The sequence below is a fragment of the Schistocerca nitens genome, chromosome 5 (genome assembly GCF_023898315.1).
Source record: "Schistocerca nitens isolate TAMUIC-IGC-003100 chromosome 5, iqSchNite1.1, whole genome shotgun sequence".
In the NCBI taxonomy this organism is placed as follows: Eukaryota; Metazoa; Arthropoda; class Insecta; order Orthoptera; family Acrididae; genus Schistocerca; species Schistocerca nitens.
The window spans coordinates 221,797,254-221,820,733 of record NC_064618.1 but is presented as its reverse complement, the minus strand read 5'-3'; the positions used below and the strand labels follow the sequence as shown (position 1 = coordinate 221,820,733).

The 23,480-nt window shown below is 45.9% G+C and overlaps 1 protein-coding gene across 2 annotated transcripts in view; it reads left to right on the top strand.

The window, feature by feature from the left end:
- LOC126259976 (uncharacterized) overlaps positions 1-23,480 on the top strand; it is a 177,711-nt gene that overhangs the window by 110,219 nt on the left and 44,012 nt on the right. The window contains exons 2-3 of one of the 2 annotated variants that reach the window (XM_049957101.1): positions 754-873; positions 19,838-20,273. In XM_049957101.1, coding sequence (XP_049813058.1) covers positions 754-873; positions 19,838-20,273 — 556 coding nt within the window. The remainder of the gene's footprint in view (positions 1-753; positions 874-19,837; positions 20,274-23,480) is intronic. The other variant, XM_049957102.1, reaches the window with a different exon arrangement.

The window sequence follows — 23,480 nt, the reverse complement described above, 5'->3', positions numbered from 1 at the left end:
CATATTTCTTTACGCTCTACACGAATATGTAATAAAAAATGGGGCTTCCTATTTAAAAGAACGCAGGTGGTATCCATTTGGCCTAAGGCAGCGCCATCTAGCGGGCCAACCATAGCGCCATCTGGTTTCCCCCTTCAAGCTAGACGAGTTTCGTTGTTTGTCGTTTTTTCGTTTGATACTTATTTCGTGGGATATTTGGCCCGGTCAGTATCAGTGGACCACCCTGTATATTACATCACACACCAGAACGTGAATGATTCCTATCAGCCTGTTAAAGTATACCTCACGCAAAGCCTGGCACTGTGGTGACGGTGCCGGCCGGAGTGGCTGAGCGGTTCTAGGCGCTACAATCTGGAACCGCGCGACCGCTACGGTCGCAGGTTGGAATCATGCCTCGGGCATGGATGTGTGTGATGTCCTTAGGTTAGTTAGGTTTAAGTAGTTCTAAGTTCTAGGGGACTGATGACCTCAGAAATGGTTCAAATGGTTCTGAGCACAATGGGACTTAACTTTTCAGGTAATCAGTCCCCTAGAACTTAGAACTACTTAAACCTAACTAACTTAAGGACATCACACACATCCATACCCGAGGCAGGATTCGAACCTGCGACCGTAGCAGTCCCGCGGTTCCGGACTGCAGCGCCTAGAACCGCACGGCCACCGCGGCCGGCCGATGACGTCAGAAGTTAAGTCCCAAAGTGCTCAGAGCCATTTGAACCTTTTATTTGTGGTGACGGTCGCTTGCTGTTGCAGGGAAGGGCCCTTCGCTGCCGCCCAGTGCACTGCGGATCATCAGCAGGAAGGAGTGGCTGGCGCAGCCGCCCTTGCAGCCTGCCGTACCGGTCACGCCGCCCCTCAACCTCGTCGTCATCAGTGAGTACAGTGGACCACCCGCTCAGTAATACCATCTAAGGCACACACTCATGGAATTTCTCAAATGATAACACGTACACTACAGAGAAACGCAAACTTTAGTGGACTACAAAAGGTGGCGTAGGCATAAAATTTCAATTTTTATTTTTTTACTTCAGTTTTCCCTTTAATTTACATGCTTGTAGCCTCCACCAACATTCACACACAACAGTCATACATATACCATGCATTTTTTTTTTATAATTTCTGTTACAAGCCAGGAGTGACCACAGGAAACAGTGCTTGTCTCTTCTTTGGACACTAATAACGGTCTTATTAAGAGCTATATCGTTTGGGAGGCAGATATGTGAGAACCCTCCAGGTACTGGATCATATATATGTACAAAATTCTATGGAGACCTAACAAACAAACTGAGGAAATAAATATAACAGATTAAATAAATGAAATAATTTAAAAAGGCACTAATAACAATTAGCTGTTCGAAATTTGCTAATAAGGAAATTTTTAAAAACTTAAACATTCTGAGCAGGTACACGCTCTCCTTTAAGCTAAAGACAGTAACATGAATTCGTTACACACATTGAAATTAAGATAAAAATTGGCAACCCCAACGACAGAAAATCACAGCTGTGAAATCGTATCTGTAAGATGCAACAAATACATTTGCTACATAAGATTACCGGATATCCAGAGTAGAAGGTCACCACAACAATTTTAACCACAACGGTTCATCTTCTAATGTTTTCATGGGTCAAGACTGATCTGAAGAGAAAAATAATGCAATTGACGTAAACAGACAAATCAGACAGTTAGTCAAGCTTTCAGATTTAATGAAACTTAATTTCTATGTATAGGTCAGAACTTAGAAGCATTAGGCTTCGATTACAGAATGAGGACCCCTTGCCACCGTAACACACACCGGCTGAAACTTCCAATGTGCGGGTTGTCTGTCAAGGCGGCGGTGTACCCGACGAATCACTCCAAATGGCAGTCGTGGTTGCTCAGTCGGCTGCAAGATCCAGCTAGGCCAAACACTCGGCCGAGTAAACTTACCAAGTCCTTTGAATAAGAGGTGTGGCAGGAGCACCTGAAGCACAGACAGACTTATTACTTTAAGGATAAATATCACGTGCCTACCTGGCGTACTCAAAGGCCAATGTGCAAGTTCTGACTACGAATAATTGCTCAAGTACGCAGCAAGGAACGAAAATACAGATTTCGCAGCTACTGTCTGTCTATAGTGGCACTCAAACAACATTTCGTGCGTAATTCTTACGGCTAAGCCAACAAGGATGCAAAAGCAAACGGGCCTAAGTACAAGTGTGTCTTCAATTTAGGGACCTTAGAAACATGTATCAACTAACGAATACAAAACAGCAACACCTGTTAACAATTTTTCGCCTGAAGAGCACAGCAAAGCACGAATGACAATTCCAAATAAGTAAATTTCTTACTAACTAAGAATTAAAATCAACTTCATAAAACAAAAAGTACAAACAGCTCAGAGCCCTCAGAAAAGTTTAAAATCCCGTAGGAGTATCATGCACTGACCAGCCGGAACATTACGACCACCTACCTAATAGCCGCTGTGTCCACTTTTAGCACGGATAACAGTGGCGACGCGTCGTGGCATGGAAACAATATGGCCTTGGTAGCTGGAATGGCCCTACATCCGCACACATCCCTGTAAATTCCGGGAAGAGGGCCGATGAGCTCTGACGACACGTTCAATTGCCTCCCACATGTGTTCGATCGAGTTTAGATCTGGCGAGTTGGTGGGGCCAGCACATCAATTAGAGCTCATCATTGTGTTCCTCGAAACACTCCATCACAGCCTCTTGTTGAAAAACTCCATTGCAGCTTGAAACACGATCGTCATGAAGAGCTGTAGGTGATCCGCAACCATTGTGCGATACTCCTTGGCTGTTATGGTGCCTTCCACGAGCTCCACTGAACCCGTGCATGCCCACGTGAACGTTCTTCAGGGCTTAATGGAGCCGTTGCCAACCTGTCTCCGTCCCGCAATACAGGTTCCAAGGAGTTGTCCCCCTAGAAGACGACGGAATCGTGCTCTGCCATCGGTATGATGAAAAAGATAGTGATTCATCATACCATGAAACTCTCTGCCATTGCGCTAACATCCAGTGCCGACGGTCACGTGTCCATTTCAGTCTAGTTTCCAGTATCGTGGAGTTAACTGTCCCACATGCATGGTTCGTCAGCTGCGGAGGCCCATTTATTGGAGTGTTCGGTGTACTGTGTGTTTGTACACACCTGTACTCCAACCAGGATTGAAGTCTGATGTTAGTTCCTCCATAGTTCGGCGCCTGTCCTGTTTTACTAGGCTGCCAAGTCTACGAAGTTCGGAATCTGTAATGACGGTGGTCGGCCAATCTCACGACGTCTGGCTGTGGTTTCATCTTGGTTTCACCATCTGTTGAAGGCACTCACCATAGTATTCCTCGAACACCCGACAGCTCGAGCAACTTCCATAATGCTTGCGCCGAGTTTCCGAGCTATCACGATATGCCGTCGGTCAAACTCAGATAGCTCGTGGGCCTTCCCCATTCTACACACGTACAGCATGGTCAGTGACACTACATGATCTGTGCATGTGTCTGAGTAGTAGTCATTCCTCGCAAGATGACGCTACTATCGTCTGGACGTGTTTATATCGATAGTAGGTCGGAGGTTATTATGTTCTGGCTGATCACCGTACGTGCTTATAGCTTACAGTTCCTCCTCTTCCACTATTACATAGGCTAAATAACACGTCCAGAACATCAACGGTGACGCAGCACACACGCAGTCGTATCGCAGCTCCGTAGGCAACACTGAAACACACTAAAATGCAACAGTAGGCGAGCAAGAGAATGGAATTTACAATCAATATGACGAGTAGCTGTTCCTTATGTAAAGCGGAAGTCCTTTGAGAATTAATTCAAGCTGCACACATATGACCCTTAATAGGCAATAATTTACAAATCATACATTTATAAATATATCAATCTGCAAACCCCTCACCGTAACACAGAGGTCACTTTCTTTCTCAAACAACTGTCAAGTCACCACTCAGGCAAATGCGACCACAAAGTATGGAGGAAGAGCACACCAACGTATAATACACAGGTTTTCAAATAGAAAAGAAGCTAAGACACTTGGATTAAGGCAACGTGCGACGTATCCACGGCAGAAAGATAAAATACCGCGGCCATACTAGTCCACTGCTAGCCTCTCAGCCAAACACGGCAGCAGTCGCCGCACTGCACGGCCAATCACGCGCCTTCCCGATCTGTCTTGTGTGTGCTTGTCTCCACTCCATCGACCGCCGTCCAACTTTCTATCGGCGACCCACTTCACCTCACCTCTCTTCGGCCGAGCACCACCGAGCTTCCTCGTTCGGCAGCCGATCAAAGATTATACTCTACCCGGAAATCGACTCGGAGCGAGTCGTCACGACTTAATCTAATTGACGGTGTCATTGGGTTAACAACGGAACACGTACTAGTCCTCTACAGTGGAGTGTCGAGTCCCACGTTCAACAGGGTGCCGTGAACGGTGTGCTTCGAAACAGTTGTGTGTGTACCAGCACAGTCGTCAGACGTGCCACAGATAGCCGGGCCTTCCTGTTTTACAGATGCAGCAATCCTCAGACCTCCACCTTCTGCATAGACGTCCACACCTGAAGTGTGCTTACCGCGTCGGCGGAGTTTTCGCTTCGCGCAGCTGTTGAAATTCGTTATAATTGGTCGTAGCTACTCAGGTGAGAGTATAGCCACTGAGAATCGCTCGATTTTTAATTTTGGTTTACCGATTACCCAAGTATTTGGCGTTTTTTTTCCGAATGGTGGTTGCTAGGCAGGAACCTAGAAGCACAGATTAAATTACTATGAGTGAAGCGAGCAGAGTGAAATATGTAGTCACACGTATGTGGCTCTATATAGCGAATTGTCACGATCTCCGAGGCTGTGGTGAGGCAGGTAACTAAGAGCACTGCTTAACTTTCTACTTGCAAAGCGAAATACGAGGGGCAGTCAATAAGTAGTGCAACACATTTTTTTTTCTCGGCCAATTTCAGCTGAAAAAATGCTGGATTTGTTATGGGACATTGTGGAATATTCCAACTTCAGCTCCTAGAGTTTCATGAAGTTTCGACAGGTAGCCTCAAAATGGCGTCTGTAACGGAGGTGCGTTCAAACAGAGTGCTGTCATTGAGTATCTTTCGGCGGAAAGCCAGAGCATCACAGATATTCACAGGCGCTTCCGTAATGTCTGCGGAGACCTGGCAGTGAACAAAAGCACGGTGAGTCATTCGGCGTGGCGTCTCTCATCATAGAAAGATGGTCGAGCAAACCTGTCTGATGTCCCACATGCCGGCCGACCGCACACAACTGTAACTCCTGGAATGTTGGAACGTGCGGACACTCTCATTCGAAGAGCTCGACAGATCACAGTCGAACAGCTCGCTGCTCAACTGGACGTCTCTGTTGGTAGTGCCGATACAGTCGTCCACCAGTTGGAGTACTCTAAGGTGTGTGGTCGTCGGGTTCCTCACCGCCTAACAGAAGACCATATAATGAGCAACAAAGGACCAGCGGAACTGCTTGCATATACGAGCTGATCGCGACAGATTTTTGTCGAACATCGTCACCTGCGATGAAATATGGATTCATAACTCCGAACCGGAAACAAAACGACAGTCCATGGAGTGGCGCTACACCACCTCTCCTCCAGAGAAAAAGTCCAAAGGCACTCCGTCAGCCGGTAAAGTCAAGGCGACTGTCTTCTGGGTCTCTGAAGCGGTTGTACTGTTTGATCAACCCTGAAGTGTATTGTGCTACCCTCAGGAAATTGAAGAAACGACTTCAGCGTGTTTGTCACCATGGTTCAAATGGTTCAAATGGCTCTGAGCACTATGGGACTCAACTGCTGTGGTCATCAGTTCCCTAGAACTTAGAACTACTTAAACCTAACTAACCTAAGGACATTACACACATCCATGCCCGAGGCAGGATTCGAACCTGCGACCGTAGCAGTCGCACGGTTCCGGACTGCGCGCCTAGAACCGCGAGACCACCGCGGTCGGCTTGTCACCATGAAAATGCAGAAGAACTTCTTCTTTATGACAAAGTAAGGCCTCACACGAGTCTGCGCATCTGAGAGGAGCTCATAAATGTTCATTGGACTGTTCTTTCTCAAAAGTTCATTGGACTGTTCTTTCTCATCAAAATGGTTCAAATGGCTCTGAGCACTATGGAACTTGACTATGGGACATCAGTCGCCTAGACTTAGAACTACTTAAATCTAACTAAGCTAAGGACATCACACACATCCATGCCCGAGGCAGGATTCGAACCTGCGACTGTAGCAGTCGCGCAGTTCCGGACTGAAGCGCCTAGAAACGCTCGGCCACAACGTGTTTCTCATCCATCTTACAGCCCGGGTGTCGCACCTTCCTACCTATATCTGTTTGGCCCAATGAAGGATGCACTCGGCGAGAAGCAGTACGTTGATGGTGGAGGATAGACGTCGGCTTCGACGTCGACCAGTATAATGGCACCATGGGGGCATACAGATAATCCTAGTAAGGTGATGTAAGGCCGTCGCTTTGAACTGACACTGTGTTGAAAAATAGGGTTTTATAGTCAAGAGAGTGTGAAATAATATCGTGTATTGAAATCCTGAATAAAACCAACCTGACTACAGAAAAAAATGTGTTGAATTATCTGTTGAACAGCCCTGGTATCATCAAACTTCATTTACGAAGAATCTCATTAGTTATCCACGTTGGTCAAAGCTGACGGCCGATATCGTAGGCTCTTATTTATCCAACATCACTGTAACAAATAAACTAAAGGAAAATTTATTTATAAATTCTTCCAAACACTGTTTTCGCTCCTTACTAGGACAACCAAAGATTAAATATTCACGACTGGCCATTAAAATTGCTACACCACGAAGATGACGTGTTACAGACGCGAAATTTAACCTACAGGAAGAAGATGCTGTGATATGCAAATGATTAGCTTTTCAGAGCAGTCACACAAGGGTAGCGCCGGTGGCGACACCTACAACGTGCTGACATGACGCAAGTTTCCAACCGATTTCTCATAAACAAACAGCAGTTGACCGGCGTTGCCTGGTGAAACGTTGTTGTGATGCCTCCTGTAAGGAGGAGAAATGCGTACCATCACGTTTCCGACTTTGATAAAGGTCGGATTGTAGCCTATCGCGTTTGCGGTTTATCGTATCGCGACATTGCTGCTCGCGTTGGTCGACATCCAATGACTGTTAGCAGAATATGGAATCGGTGGGTTCAGTAGGGTAATACGCAATGCCGTGCTGGATCCCAACGGCCTCGTATCACTAGCAGTCGAGATGACAGGCATCTTATCCGCGCCGGCCGCGGTGGTCTAGCGGTTCTAGGCGCTCAGTCAGGAACAGCGCGACTGCTACGGTCGCAGGTTCAAATCCTGCCTCGGGCATGGATGTGTGTGATGTCCTTAGGTTAGTTAGGTTTAAGTAGTTCTAAGTTCTAGGGGACTTATGACCACAGATGTTGAGTCCCATAGTGCTCAGAGCCATTTTTTGAACCATCTTATCCGCATGGCTGTAACGGATCGTGCAGCCACGTCTAAATCCCTGAGTCAACAGATGGGGACGTTTGCAATACAACAATGGTTACCCTTAACCCTGCATCACAGACAGGAGCGCCTGCGATGGTGTACTCAACGACGAACCTGGGTGTACGAATGGCAAAACGTCATTTTTTAGGTTGAATTCATGTTCTGTTTACAGCATCATGATGGTCTCATCCGTGTATGGCGACATCGCGGTGAGCGCACATTGGAAGGGTGTATTCGTCATCGCCATACTGGCGTATCACCCAGCGTGATGGTATGGGGTGCCATTGGTTACAAGTCTCGGTCACCTCTTGTTCGCACTGAGGGCACTTTGAACAGTGGACGTTACATTTCAGATGTGTTACGACCCGTGGCTCTACCCTTCATTCGATCCCTGCGAAACCCTACATTTCAGCAGGATAATGCACGACCGCATGTTGCAGGTCCTGTACGGGCCTTTCTGGATACAGAAAATGTTCGACTGCTGTCCTGGCCAGCACATTCTCCAGATCTCTCACCAATTGAAAACGTCTGGTCAATGGTGGCCGAGCAACTGGCTCGTCACAATACGCCAGTCACTACTGTTGTTGAACTGTGGTATCGTGTTGAAGCTGCATGGACAGCTGTACCTGTACACGCCATCCAAGCTCTGTTTGACTCAATGCCCAGGCGTATCAAGGCCGTTATTACGGCCAGAGGTGGTTGTTCTGGGTACTAATTTCTCAGGATCTTTGCACCCAAATTGCGTGAAAATGTAATCACATGTCAGTTCTAGTATAATATATTTGTCCAATTAATACCCGTTTATCATCTGTATTTCTTCTTGGTGTAGTAATTTTAATGGCCAGTAGTGTAACTTTGATTAGGAGCGTAAACTCGTTAACTATGACGTCACCTACCATAGCACTATTTCAGGGCTCAAAGCCGACCCGTGGTATCGAATACATGAAATGTATTCACCGTTACTAATATAGAGACTAAATTAGCCCTATAATGGAATGACAACAATGAAAATTAGTGGCGCACTGGTACTCGATCCCAGATGTCCAAATTGTCGCCAGCGGTCGCCTTACCATTAGCCTCTCTGGGCACCACCTGCGCCGAGACCCAGACTTCAATATGTTGTCAATCGTGTGTCAGCAACCTGCCCTCTTACACTCATGCACGTTCGAAGGAACATTGCTCCGTACTTCTGAACAGCACAGGCACTGCAGTATCGAATCTCAGTATCAAAGGTTCAAGTTGACGCTGAATGGTCACCGCAAGAGCTGGTGTCGCGGCGTAAGCGAGCCTTATCTTCTGCAGATAAGGTTCCTCTGCACTTAAGCTTCTTTGTTCTGTAAGAGAGAACAGCGCTGACTTGACTCAGCGGCGCGCTCACAAGTCTGGCAGCCGGAACTGAAACACTGAAAAGCTGCCGGTCATTTGTTTGTCTGGACTCACTTTGTCTCTTCACTTCACATGTTAGGCTCTTTATTACCAGTCACTGTTCCAAAACGTTCCTTACTCCCTCGGTATAATTTTCCCTTTTTGTTTGTTGTTATTTTTACTGGTAGTCAGTTCTAGTGGTCTAATAGATGGGTCCTCAACATAAACCCTTCCACAACTCGAGCAATAATTATACGACGAACTAGCCGCACTTTTCGCCATTGTGACTTCTATATCACCATTTATGTGTGGGACTAACACTCGACCGGTGACTAACACGGGAGTCCTGTCCGCTAAGTGTCAAACAGAAGGCTCACAATAGACGAGAACTTCTAACTAGTCAAAATCCACTATTCTCGACACATACGAAACCTAGATCGAACTTATCCACTCCTGTGCAAATGCTGCGTGGATATCTGCTCCACCTAATTTCTATCAGTCCCTCCTCATATTTGAACGTCATGCACTCGCCTCGTTTCGCGTATTCGTTTCCCTTTCCCCACATGGATCCTTTGCCATCTCATCAGATTCTCATTCTCCTCATTCCCGTTGAGCATATAAAAATCTGACTGTACTCCTATAATCCTGCTGTCTCCTCTCTCAATACCAACTCTGGCACACGATCACGCTTATATCGATACGTTCCACTAACCCTACACATACACACATTCCACATCGCAACGAAATTTCAACAATGTCCGTCTCTCACAAAGTGAAATCTGCCACGATATTTGCTCATACAATCAACTATAGTTTCACCCCACACATCGCACCTCGCAAGGACTGCCCATTTTCGTCTCCCGTCACCAACTTTCACTAACCCTTTTTCCGTTCTCCCCCATCTTTCCCTATTTCTTTTCCCCTTCTCACATCCCAAATTGCTACTTTTCCCTCTCTTGCCAACTTCCACTCCAACACTTTCTGCATCGATATTACCCATACCTACACCCACACCATCCTATCCTATCACATATCTTTCTCCCCTCCAAAAACAGACATTTTTCCCAGTGCAGGCCCATCTTTTATCGAAAGGGCAGCGCTGCTTTTGGAAAATCAGTTTCTATAATAAATGTCCTGCTCTTCAATCTTTTTTTAATTTACTTTTAAAAATCTAGAAAATCAATTTTGTTTTACACAAAGAAACCTTTATTAAATTCATTCTTTTACATGTAATAAATATTTCACCATTTAATTTTTTGTTCTCGTCTTGTAGGGCGAAGTGTTGTACCTTGTAACACTTTAGAAACTTTCGCCTCTGGCCAGCCATCCCTGTAACAGAAGTTTGTTATTTTGTCTCTTTAAAATGGAATAAAAAGTGATAGCATTCATTTTTTGCGTGCTGCAGTCTTTTTCTGAAATTGTAAAACTTACAGTGAAGTAACTAAAGTCATGGGATAGCGACATGCATACATACAGATGGCGGGAGTGTCGCGCAAGAAGATATAAAAGGGCAGTGCAATGGCGGAGCTGTAATTTGAACTCACGTGATTCATGTGAAAAGGTTTCCGGAGTGATTATGGCCGCACGACGGGAGTTAACCGACTTTGAACACGGAATGATAGTTGGAGTTAGACGCATGGCACATTCCACTTCGAAAATCATTAGAGAATTCAATAATTTGAGATCCACAGTGTCAAAAGTGTGCCGAGAGTGCCAAATTGCAGGCTTTATCTCTTAGCACGGATTATGCAGTAGCCGACGGTCTTCACTTAACGACGGCTGTTGTATAGAGCTGTCATTGGTAATATACAAGAAACATTATCAGAAATAACCACAGAAATCAATGTGGGACGTACGACGAAAGTGCTCTTTGTATTGTATGGAACTGGGGACCTAAAAACGACGGAGAGGTTTCGTCCCCGCCGCAGCCGCAGTGGACCACAACCCCACGACGACTAGCGCAGTCCATTTCACCCCTCCGCCGCCCCACACCGAACCCAGGGTTATTGTGCGGTTCGGCCCCCAGTGGACTCCCCCGGGAACGTATTACACCAGTCGAGTGCAATCCCAATGTTTGCATGATAGAGTAATTATGGTGTACGCGTACGTGGAGAAAGTGTTCGCGCAGCAATCGCCGACATAGAGTAACAGAGGCGGAATAAGGAGAACCAGCCCGCATTCGCCGAGGCAGATGGAAAACCGCCTCAAAAGCATCCACAGACTGACCTGCACACCGGGCCTCGACACTAATCCGCCGGGCCGATTCGTACCGGGGTCCAGCACGCCTTCTCGCCCGGAAAGCAGTGCATTAGACCGCACGGCTAACCAGGTGGGCAACGTACCCTTTAGGAAAACGCGGCGAAATTTGGCGTTAATGGACTATGGCAGCAGACGACTCTCGCGGGTGCCTTTGCTAACAGCATGACATTGCCTGCGGCACCTCTTCTGGGCTCGTTACCATATCCGTTGGACCCTAGACGATTGGAAAACCGTGGCTGGTCAGATGAATCCCGATTTCAGTTGGTAAGAGCTGATAGTAGGGTTCGAGTATGGTGCAAACGCCACGAAGCCATGGATCCAACCTCTCAACAAGGCACTGTGCGAGCTGATAGCGGCTCCATAGTAGTCTGGGCAGTGTTTAAATGGAAAGGACTGAGTCATTCACTGAATATGATTATGTTCGGCTACTTGGAGACCATTTGCAGTCATTCATGGGCTACATGTTCCCAAACAACTATGAAATTTTTATGGACGACTATGCGCCTTGTCACATGGCCACAATTATTCGCGACTGGTTTGAAGAACATTCTGGACAATTAGAACTAATGATTTGGCCACCCAGATCACCCGATATGAATTCAATCGAACATTTGTGGTAAATAATCGAGAGGTCATTTCGTGTACAAAATCCTGCACCGACAGTAACTTTGCCGGCCGGTGTGGCCGAGCGGTTCTAGGCGCTTCAGTCTGGAACCGCTCGACCGCTACGGTCGCAGCTCCGAATCCTGCCTAGGGCATGGATGTGTGTGATGTCCTTAGGTTAGTTAGGTTCTAGTTCTAGGGGACTGATGACCTCAGATGTTAAGTCCAATAGTGCTCAGAGCCATTTTTGAACCGACAGTAGTTTCGTAATTACAGGCGGCTAGAGAGACAGCTTGGTTCAATATTTCAGCAGGGGACTTCCATCGAATTGTTGAGTCCATGCCACGTCGCCTTGCTGCACTACGCCCAGCAAACGAAGGTCCGACATAATATCAGGAGATATCCCATGACTTTTGTCACTTCAATGTACTCCGGAAAGGTAGTAAGGTTCTGCCAAATGTGAAAACATATTCCTAGGTACAGTGTGGTCCTGAGTCTAGGAAGAAATATTCTATTGAGTTTTAAAAGCGTTGTAATCGAGCAAATCTTGTCAGAACTGTATTAAGTCGTCTATGTACTACATTATTATTGTATTACACACCAATAACCAGAGAGGAAATTTAATTAAGAAGATGTATTATTAAAAACCAGTTACAAAAATGTTGAAATTGAAGCTATTGGTAACTAAAACAAATTTCCGTTTTCGTGACAAATAGGATTGTTAATACTTTAAGGAAAATCACTTATTTTGCTAATACCTCGTATTCTATGGTACATAACCTTTTTCCGTTTCAAGGTTGGTTGGTTGGTTGGTTGGTTTATTTGGGGTGGGGGGGTGGGGGGAAGGGACCAAACAACGAGGTCATCGGCATTTGCCTGAAGTGATTTAGGGAAATCACGGAAAACCTAAATCAGGATGGGGCGGACGCGGATTTGAACCGTCATCCTCCAGAATGCGAGTCCAATGTGCTAATCATGGCGCCACCCGCTTGGTTGTTTCAAGGTAAAAGATGGTGCACGGCTGTCGAAAGGAGGCTTAACTGTGAAATTTAATATTTTTTTGTTCGAAGAGATTTCGAGATAGCAACTGGTCGTCATAAAACTTCACGATATTTCGATTGCACACCTTGTAACCTCCTCTTCACTTATCGACCTTAATGACAGTGAAAAATTAAACCGCGTGCACCTAATGGAAATTTGGAAAAAGCAATCGTCACCGAAGTTAATCTGTCGGTAAAGAGGGAGGAAAGGGTTACATCTAAATGAAAGGAAAAATGCAAATGAAACTGGTGGAAATTAATTTTGAAAAGGGGTAAATTTAATAAAGAAAGTAAATGTGCGGCCGTTACGTTAACAATTAACTAGCGGTAATTAGATATTTGAGATTTGGGGGAAATTACGGTCGCCAGTCCTATGGACAATTAGTATAGTAACTGAAAAAGAAAGGTTATTACACATATAATTAGCACTAGAAGCGTGGCAACTGAAGGTTGACACGTGTAGTGTAAAAACTGAAAGTTTGTCAGAAGTAATAAATTTCGCTACATTCTGACTCAATTTAGCAAAAGAATTAATAAAACCGGAAAATTGAAAGTTAATTTAGTGACTGAAATTAATAGTGAGCTTTGTTTCTGAAGCACATCGAAATTCAGTAAAATACGGTTAGTCTTGGGCTACCTCAACAATCATTTCAAAAGCTACTTGAATCTACTCAATTTAGAAATAAGATTGAATTAAATGATTATGAACAATTAACAATAGTAAAATTTAGTACGTACCAAGCTGAGCTGCAGTCAGAGGTAAGCTAAAATACGATAACAAAACTCGCACTCTTAATTTGTGCTTGTGTAATCTAAATATTGTAGCCAGCTATGAATACCTTAGCTGAACTTTGAAATTAAAGCAGTGAAATCGAATGATATTACTTTAATGCTGGCGTTTGAATTTCAACGACACTCGGGTTCATTCCGGAAAAGGAAGGGACCCTGTTTGGTAATGCAATTGGGACAATGAGCAACAAAGGTTCATGCTACGTTGCTGTAATTTAGTGAGAAAATTTAACAGTTTGAAAAGCTGAGGTCTGCCATACAGTTCTAAAACTTTACGTGCTACCAGTCTTCCTTGTTGGTTGATTGAAGGTTTGAAGTCGTCGATCGAGGAGGTGGCGACAGTCACTCATTGTCGGCCGTCGCTGTTGCAGAAGCTGTATGTTGGCGCGTCTTCTTCTCGACACGGTCTCCAGCCGAAACGGGGTCTTGATGCGTGCCAGCTAACGCTTCCCGTCCGCGACACCTTGTCAGAAAGTAACATAGCAAGTCGAACGAAATTATATGCTGGCAAACCCCGAAAGCGCGGCAACTCGCGGGAGCGTCACACAACACACCTGCTCCACTGCCCTCCTCCAGCCAGACTCTGCTCTGCTCGCGCTCTTCGCGGCAGAGTTCACACTACCAAAGATCCTAAACACTTTGGTTCTCCACACAACCTATCGATGTATTCGTTCGATAGCATAGTTTTCCCTAGGCAAGACCCAGCGTAAAAATACAAATAGTATTTACAAAACAAATGGCTCTGAGCACTGTGGGACTTAACATCTGAGGTCATCAGTCCCCTAGAACTTAGAACTACTTAAACCTAACTAACCTAAGGACATCACACACATCCATGCCCGAGGCAGGATTCGAACCTGCGACCGTAGCAGTCGCGCGGTTCCGGACTGAGCGCCTAGAACCGCTAGACCACCGCGGCCGGCTACAAAACAAACCAATTATGCATCGACATAAATGCATGTATATACAAATAGTAAAACAATTACAATATACAAAGAAACAGAAACGCCATATCTTCAGGTAACAAAATAAGGAAAAAAAATATTATAGTACAATAGATGGAAATAGGAGGATATGCATTTCCGGCGTTACAACCTGCCAGTCTTCTTAATGTAAGCCATCGAAGACTTAATTGTCACACTTTATTTAACTGTTTTCAAAAATATACAGAATTTGAATCACCATAAAAGTCTAACTGAAGAGTTAATAACATCCTCGAAATAAATATAATGTATTGTATAGTATATAAACATGTAGAATATTTATAAACGCAGCACAAAACACAACCTCGTGTCTCACAACAACAAAAATAGTTGAAAATGCCGAAAAATGCTTATGGCGGTTTGCAGTGCGCATTTTTTCATGTGATTCCAAAAGCTGTCTCTAGAGTGGGCGTTTGTAATCTTGCGTTCAAATGTCACCACGAACATCTTCAGTAGTAACGCAACGTTTCTCCCTTCATCTCATATATTCGTGAGACTTGTCTGGTTATTCCGATAACTGAGGACGGAATGGACAGTGGCCGTCACGTACTTTTGGAGAGAGTATAGCTCATTCACATGCCTTCGGCGTCTTTCTAATAGCAAAAACCGCAATTCAGCACTCCGATAACAGAGACGTCGCAGTATCCATCCCACCCTGGCTTAAAACCTAACCTCTTCATAAATAGAATAGATTCTAACCTAATCTAACCCAACCTAACCTAACCCAACCTAACCTCCATGACCCCGCGAAAAACTGACGAAGCGGATCGGACGTACTGCGACCAAGCATACATCTGACGTCATCGGGCGATCTCTGGCGACGGCGTCTGGCAACTGTTGTTGTGTGACTGTGGACGTAACCTTGAATTTCGATATCGAGTTTCTCGGGACTAGGGACCATCAATGAAAAGTCGCTAGCCAAGTTCTTTCCCTATTCCACACACACACACACACACACACACACACACACACACACACACTCACACATATCTGCCACAGTTAGAAATTTTCTTATGAAAGTAATTACCTTTCTTCCAGGAAGATGCGTCCAGTGCTATGTACAGAGTGAAGTGCTTAACTGTTTCACATCAAATTACTTGTATCCCCCTCCCTCCACTTCGTTTTTCCTCTCCGTTCCCCCTTTTTTTTCCCATCATCTGTCCAGGTTCCCCCCGTCTGCCCTCGGCTGTGGTGTGTCATATTTGTGCCAACTTTTTAGTGCAGTGTTCAAGTGAGTGTTCAGTGCTATACGTCTTTCCGAAGTGTTGCGAACAGAAATCATGCTGTCGCTGGGCGTGATTTTTATATCTTTGCGAACAGAAACCAGACTGTCGCCGTGCTTTTTACTTGTCTGTCGTTTAGTTTTCCTGTCTCCTTCCTGCGTATTTTATTAGCATCACCAACCCTTTGTTTTATATTTGAAGTTCCACAATTTTCCACCATTTTACCATTTCAGTCACCTATTTTGTCGCGTGCTTTTATTATTTATTATCTTAATATTTTTAAAACAAATTCTGTAGGCTGAAGAGCAGCGTACTAAGCTGCTGCCAGCCCGCCCCCTTGGGGGGGGGGAATCGAAACTCAATAAAGGAAAAAAAAAGAATGACTTCGTTGAAGGCATACATAATCTGTTTTCACGTACAAGAACAGTGACCAGGGGCTCATGAAACAAACAGCGATAAGTCTCGCAACTTCATTAACAACTTTGTCTTTCGAAATGGAACAATTTTTTACCGACAGAATAGCAGATCTCGATGAGACGGTGGTCCTCCACACAGTCCCAACTTGGCCCCATACTATTTTCATCTGTTTCCAAAACTTTAAGAACACCTTCGAGGAATCCACTTTGTTAGTGATGAAGCGGTGCAACCAGTCGTAAGATTGTAGCACCGTTAATAAGGCCAAACATTCTACAGTGACGGCCTCAGCGAACTTGTCTCTCATTGGGACAAATATGTTCCTCACCAGAAATAAATCTGCAGACATGAAGAGTAAGGATGTAGAACGTTAATAAATTTTGTTGTATTTCAAAAGTTTTAATGGTTTTCACATAAATCATCCGGGAGCATTGCTTTTCAGCACACCCTCTTCATTCTCACGTGGAGACAAGACAAACTGCGTCACATCAAAGACGGCTCTTTCCACCGAAAGAGCATTTTCTTTGGCACAAAAAATGCTTAAACCTTTGTAAAATCTAGCGCGAAAGCGTGAAATTGCGACTTAACGCGGCGCCGCAAGTTTGCTTGGATAGTGGAGTAAACTTCCGCAGGGTGAGCAAAAAACTAAGATCCCAGTATCCAGTGTACTTTTACTCAATGATTATTTGTTACAACTACGAGAAAGTTATGTCATTTGTCTCATCGACTTCTACTATTCTTGCGGCAAAAATAGCAGAGTGATGTTTAAAAAAATGAAGCTGATGCTCGTTTCTCGGTTATTAATGAAGTTGCGAGAACGCACTTCCGTTTGTTCCATGTGTTCTTCGTACTGTCCTTCTAGATGAAAACAGTAAGAAGTAATTTATAGTGAAAAAGTTAGCCGGCTCACCTTATATGATGGGCGATCCTGCTAAAACAATTTACCCTAATTATATCCATAACCAATAAATGTATCGAGATGCGCCTTTGTGTAAGCTGCAGCGGAGAATGTGGTGAATTTTCTGACGAACGAAGCAACTTTTAACGTTTATAGCTGCCGAATTACGGAACTGGCTTTTTTGATGGAACTACATACTTTTTATTGTGGGACTGGAAGGGCTTCCAAAGAGGACGAGATAATAGTGGGCCTTGACAAATTAACAAGATAACAGTGCCGTTAAACTCTAGCATTCAAAGGCTAAGAGGTTTTGTTCAAAAAATGTTCAAATGTGTGTGAATTCTTAAGTCACAAAACTGCTGAGGTCATCGGTCCCTAAGCCTACACACTACTTAACCTAACTTAAATTACCTTACGCTAAGGACAACACACACACCCATGCCCGAGGGAGGACTCGAACCTCCGACGGGGGCAGCCGCCCCGGCCGTGGCAAGACGCCTCAGACCGCGCGGCTACCCCGCGCGGCAGAGGTTTTGTCTAACGTCCAGGAGGCGACAACATTTTTAGAGGCTGAGCACGAGTTCTAAAGAGGAGCGGGTAACGATAAGGAAGGAATTCAGTTGTACTCTTTTCGTAGACCCAATATCGGCAGTATTTAGAGAACCCCTTGGAATTTGGTAGCTCTACGGGATTTAATCTTCAATGAATGGATTCCGTTGCGTACTGAATGCCTGAAGATACCTCTGGACGGAATTCCTCACCAAATCGAAACAAGAGGCGCTGTTACACGGTATTAATGTGATACCTCCTGGGCTTAATTTTTTGACCCATGTGTTTATGTCTGTGAGCGAAACATTCAGTGACATGTGATGACAAAACACAAACGTCACACATCTACCCGTTGCGATCCGCCTATTGAATCCAGATTGCTTTGATATTAGCGCTTTTACTCCTGGTGATGCTGTCATTACTTCGTGAATGAGATACAATATACTGAAATATGTCTGCCTTAGAAAACTATGAGTGAATTTACTACACCACGAAGATTTACTACACCACGAAGATTTACTACACCACGAAGATGACGTGCTACAGACGCGAAATTTAACCGACAGGAAGAAGATGCCGTGATATGCAAATGATTAGTTTTTCAGAGCATTCACACAAGGTTGGCGCCGGTGACGACACCTACAACGTGCTGACATGAGAAAAGTTTCCAACCGATTTCTCATACACAAACAGCAGTTGACCGGCGTTGCCTGGTGAAACATTGTTGTGATGCGTCGTGTAAGGAAGACAAATGCGTACCATCACGTTTGCGACGTTGATAAAGGTCGGATTGTAGCCTATCGCGATTGCAATTTATAGTATCGCGACATTGCTGCTCACGTTGGTGAGATCCAATGACTGTTAGCAGAATATGGAATCGGTGGGTTGAGGAGGGTAATACTGAACGCCGTGCTGGATCCCAACAGCCTCGTCTCACTAGCAGTCGAGATGACAGGCATCTTATCCGCATGGCTGTAACGGATCCTGCAGCCACATCTCGATCCCTGAGTCAACAGATGGGGACGTTTGAAAGACAATAACCATCTGCACGAACAGTTCGACGACGTTTGCAGCAGCATGGACTATCACCTCGGAGACCATGGCTGCGGTTACCATTGGCGCTGCATCACAGATAGGAGCGCCTGCGATGGTGTACTCAACGACGAACCTGGGTGCACGAATGGCAAAACGTCATTTTTCGGATGAATCCAGGTTCTCAAAAATGGTTCAAATGGCTCTGAGCACTATGAGACTTAACTTCCGAGGTCATCAGTCCCCTAGAACTTAGAACTACTTAAACCTAACTAACCTAAGGACATCACACATATCCATGCCCGAGGCAGGATTCGAACCTGCGACCGTTGCGGTCGCGCGGTTCCAGACTGTAGCGCCTAGAACGGCTCGGCCACTCCGGCCGGCTAATCCAGGTTCTGTTTACAGCATCATGATGGTCGCATCCGTGTTTGGCGACATCACGGTGAACGCACATTGGAAGCGTGTATTCATCATCGTCATACTGGCGTATCAGCCGGCGTGATGGTATAGGGTACCACAGGTTACACGTCTCGGTCAGCTCTTGTTCGCATTGACGGCAATTTGAACAGTGGACGTTACATTTCAGATGCTTTACGACCCGTGGCTGTACCCTTCATTCGATCCCTGCGAAATCCTGCATTTCAGCAGGATAATGCACGACCGATGTTGCACGTCCTGTACGGGCCTTTCTGGATACAGAAAAAGTTCGACTGCTGCCCTGGCCAGCACATTCTCCAGATGTATCACCAATTGAAAGCTTCTGGTCAGTGGTGGCCGAGCAACTGGCTCGTCGCAATACGCCAGGCACTACTCTTGATGAAGTGTGGTACCGTGTTGAAACTGCATCGGCAGTTGCACCTGTACACGCCATACAAGCTCTGTTTGACTCGATGCCAAGGCGTATCAAGGCCGTTATTACAGCCAGAGGTGGTTGTTCTGGGTACTGATTTCTCAGGATCTGTGCACCCAAACTGCGTGTAAATGTAATCACATGAGAGTTCTAGTAAAATATATTTGTCCAATGAATACCCGTTTATCATCTGCATTTTCTTTTGGTGTAGCAATTTTAATGGCCAGTAGTGTAGAATCAAAGATAGAGAAGTTCTCGGCAGACACACTGTGCTAATCAGACTTTGCGCTGTATCTCACTGAGTGACTGCGTTTGTTGTTCACTTTCAGATCACACGGCCACGGAGGCATCCACGAAGATGATGACGAACATGATGCTGTGCCGGCGCATCCAGCTGATGCACGTGGAGGGTAACGAGTGGTGGGACATCGGCTACAACTACCTGGTGGGCATGGACGGTTACATATACGAGGGCCGCGGCTGGGGCCTGGTGGGTGCGCACACGTACGGCTACAACTCGCGCAGCCTGGGCGTTGCCTTCATCGGCTGCTTCATGCAGCACGTGCCCACCCCGGAGGCCGTGGCCGCCTTCCACCAGCTGGTGGAGCTCGGCGTGCGCGAGGGGCACCTCACCCCAGACTGCCGCGTCATGGGCAACTGCCAGTGCACACCCAACGAGAGCCCGGGCAGAGCCTTCTACGAGCTCATGAAGACGTGGCCGCGCTGGGCCGAAACGCCCCCGCCGCCCCCGTGGGACTCTGCCACGTAAGTGTCGCCAATCTAACTGCCCACTTCTGTCTCCTGGAAGGTCACGTTTATTGTCCTGTAAGCTACCGCCAGGGATGTGGAGCCATACTGAATCAAGGGACGTGAGGGGCTGCGCTTGTCTCAGTCGAGGATCATTGGCGCCAACACTCCGATCGAGCTAGCAACACATATTCTGGACTGGGTTTAAAGCCGGGGGGTGGGGTGGGAGGAGGGGGTTTGGGGGCCGGATGAGTCATCCTGGTGCTCTTCGAACCACGTACATACACTGAGAGTTTAGTGACTCGTTGCATTGTTCTGCTGGAAGATGCCATCGTGTCGAGGAAAAACAAACTTCGCGTAGGGATGGACATGGTCCCTAACGATAGAAGCATTTATTTGTAGATCAACTGTGCCTTCCAGAATGACGAGGTCACTCAGGGAATGCCAAGGAAACATTTCCCAGACCATAGCGCCCCCTCCTGGTTGCAGGGTATGTTTGCTTCGAGACGTTTCATGCCGTACACGCCAACGGCCATCTGTGCGATGGAGCACACAGCACAATTCTGAAAAAGCCATCTGTCGCCACTCGATGGCCGTCCAGCTCCGGTATTGGCGTGCAAATTCCAGCCCTCGTCGCCGGTGAACAGCAGTCAGCATGATTTCATAAATGAAGCCCGTGCTGTGAATGCCCAAACGCAGCAACGTTTGCTAAAAGGTCGTTGAGGAGACACTTTTGGTAGTCCCTTGACTCATCTGGATGGTCGGTTGCTCAACAGTTACACGCCTTTTCGTCCATACACATCTCAGCAGCCGCTTTTCACCCCTGTGGACGGCGGTGCAACACACTCGGTGGCGGCTTCGAATAGCCACGCAAGGTATACTTTAACCAAGACGGCATGACAGTAAACACATCAAAAAAAGTTTTCATCAGCCCGGTTCCCAGAACTCCTGAAGATAGACGTTGACTGTGGATATTGTATCACAGACACAGTCCCTTTGACTGTTCACAGATGTCACTAAACCCGCCCAAAGAGGTAGACACCATGCATGGCCAGAGCCTATTGGACGGAGAGGCTCCGAGTGCCGATCAGTTCCTCTCATTCCACCAGGAAGGAGGTATACGGCTCGTGTTGTCGTAGTTCAACGATGCCTAGTTAGTCAGTACCGCGGTTAGATCGCGTCCGCATTGTTACTTTGTGGCAGGAAGAGATCTCAACAAGGGAAGTGTCCAGGCGTCTCGGAGTGAACCAAAGCGATGTTGTTCGGATATGGAGGAGATACAGAGAGACAGAAACAAGGGCTACTACTGCAGTGGATGACCGCTACCTACGAATTATGGCTCGGAGGAACCCTGACAGAAACGCCACCATGTTGACTAATGCTTTTCGTGCTGTCACAGGTCTTAGTGTTACGATTCAAACTGTGCGCAATGGGCTGCATGTTGCGCAACTTCACTTCCGTCGTCCATGGCGAGGTCCATCTTTACAAACCCGACACCATGCAGCGCGGTACAGATGGGCCCAACAACATGCCGAATGGACCGCTCAAAAGTGGCATCACGTTCTCTTCACTGATGAGTATCGTATATGCCTTCAATCAGACAATACTCGTAGACGTGTTTGAAGCAACCCGGTCAGGCTGAAGCCTTAGAGTCCAGCGAGTGGGGCTGTTTCGGGGTGGCGTTATGTGGGGCCGACGTACGTCGCTGGTGGTCGTGGAAGGCGCCGAGACGGCTGTACGATACGTGAATGTCATCCTGCGACCGATAGTGAAACCATATCGGCAGCATATTGGCGACGCATTCGTCTTCATGGACAACAATTCACGCCTCCATCGTGCACATTTTGTGGATGACTTCGTTCAGGATAACGACATCGCTAAACTAGAGTGGCCAGCATGTTCTCCTGACATGAACCCTATCGAACATGCCTGAGATAGGTTGAAAAGGGCTGTTTATGGACGACGTGACCGACCAACCACTCTGAGGGATCTATGCCGAATAGCCGTTGAGGATGGGACAATCTGGACCAACAGTGCCGTGATGACCTTCTGGATAGTATGCCACGACGAATTCAGGCATGCATTAATGCAAGAGGTCGTGCTACTGGGCATGAGAGGTACCGGTGTGTACAGCAATCTGGACCACCACCTCTGAAGGTCTCGCTGTATGGTGGTACAACATGCAATGTGTGGTTTTCATGAGCAATAAAAAGGGCCGAAATGATTTTTATATTGATCTATATTACAATTTTCTCTACAGGTTCCGGAACTCTCGGAACCGAGGCGAAGCAAAACTTTTTTTGATGTGTGTAAATGATTCGATTCTATTGGTCACGACTCGCAATTGTCTCAAATTGGTAAGACTATAATATTGATTATATAAGTTATCAATAATTACTTTTCCTCAATTAGTAGCATTAATGTGGTGGAGATTACAGGTTCCTCACACCCACTACACACAGACGTATGTTGTGCTTTGTCCTGTACATCGCTGATGAAAAAGTGAGACATAAACGTAACAACTGCTTATATCTCAAGAAAAGTCTTCTAAAAGCTGAGACAGTACCTGCAGTAATCCGTAATTGCTTCATTACTCACTTCGAAAAAGATAATTGAATTAATTGACAACAAGAGACAGTAGTACCTACACATGAGCTTCTATAGTGCTGTACACAGTATTATTATTACTATTACAATCAGTGGCTGTGATTAGACACAAAGCATTAACAGCCTGAAGTATTCCAATTTTTGCCAATTCAGAAGTAAGGAGGGCAGCAATAATGTGCTTTACGAACATATAGTGCGCACATTTTAACTTTTTTGTTTTTAAATGGGGTTTGAGTGTGCAGCAAGTGCCGCAGTGCAGAGGAATAACGCAGGGGAAGTATTTGTAACAAATGTCTACTCTCACTGTGGATAGCTTTCTCATCTGAGAAGGAGCTGTGGGTAACAATTGCGATGTACCACGAACTCCTGCGTTATTCATTCTGAGACACACACACACACACACACACATACATACATACACACACACACACAAACTAAATTTCATTCATCTTTAATCATTCTAAAAGTAAATTTGGTCCAAGAAAAGTGTTTCATTCAACAGTTTAGTTGGGTGCTAATATTGGTGATAATGTGGGGGAAAGGGGGGGGGGGGCAACAGATGGCAGGATCGTGAGGGTACCAGCTAATGTCTAATTGCGCTCAGGTGTAACGGTGTAA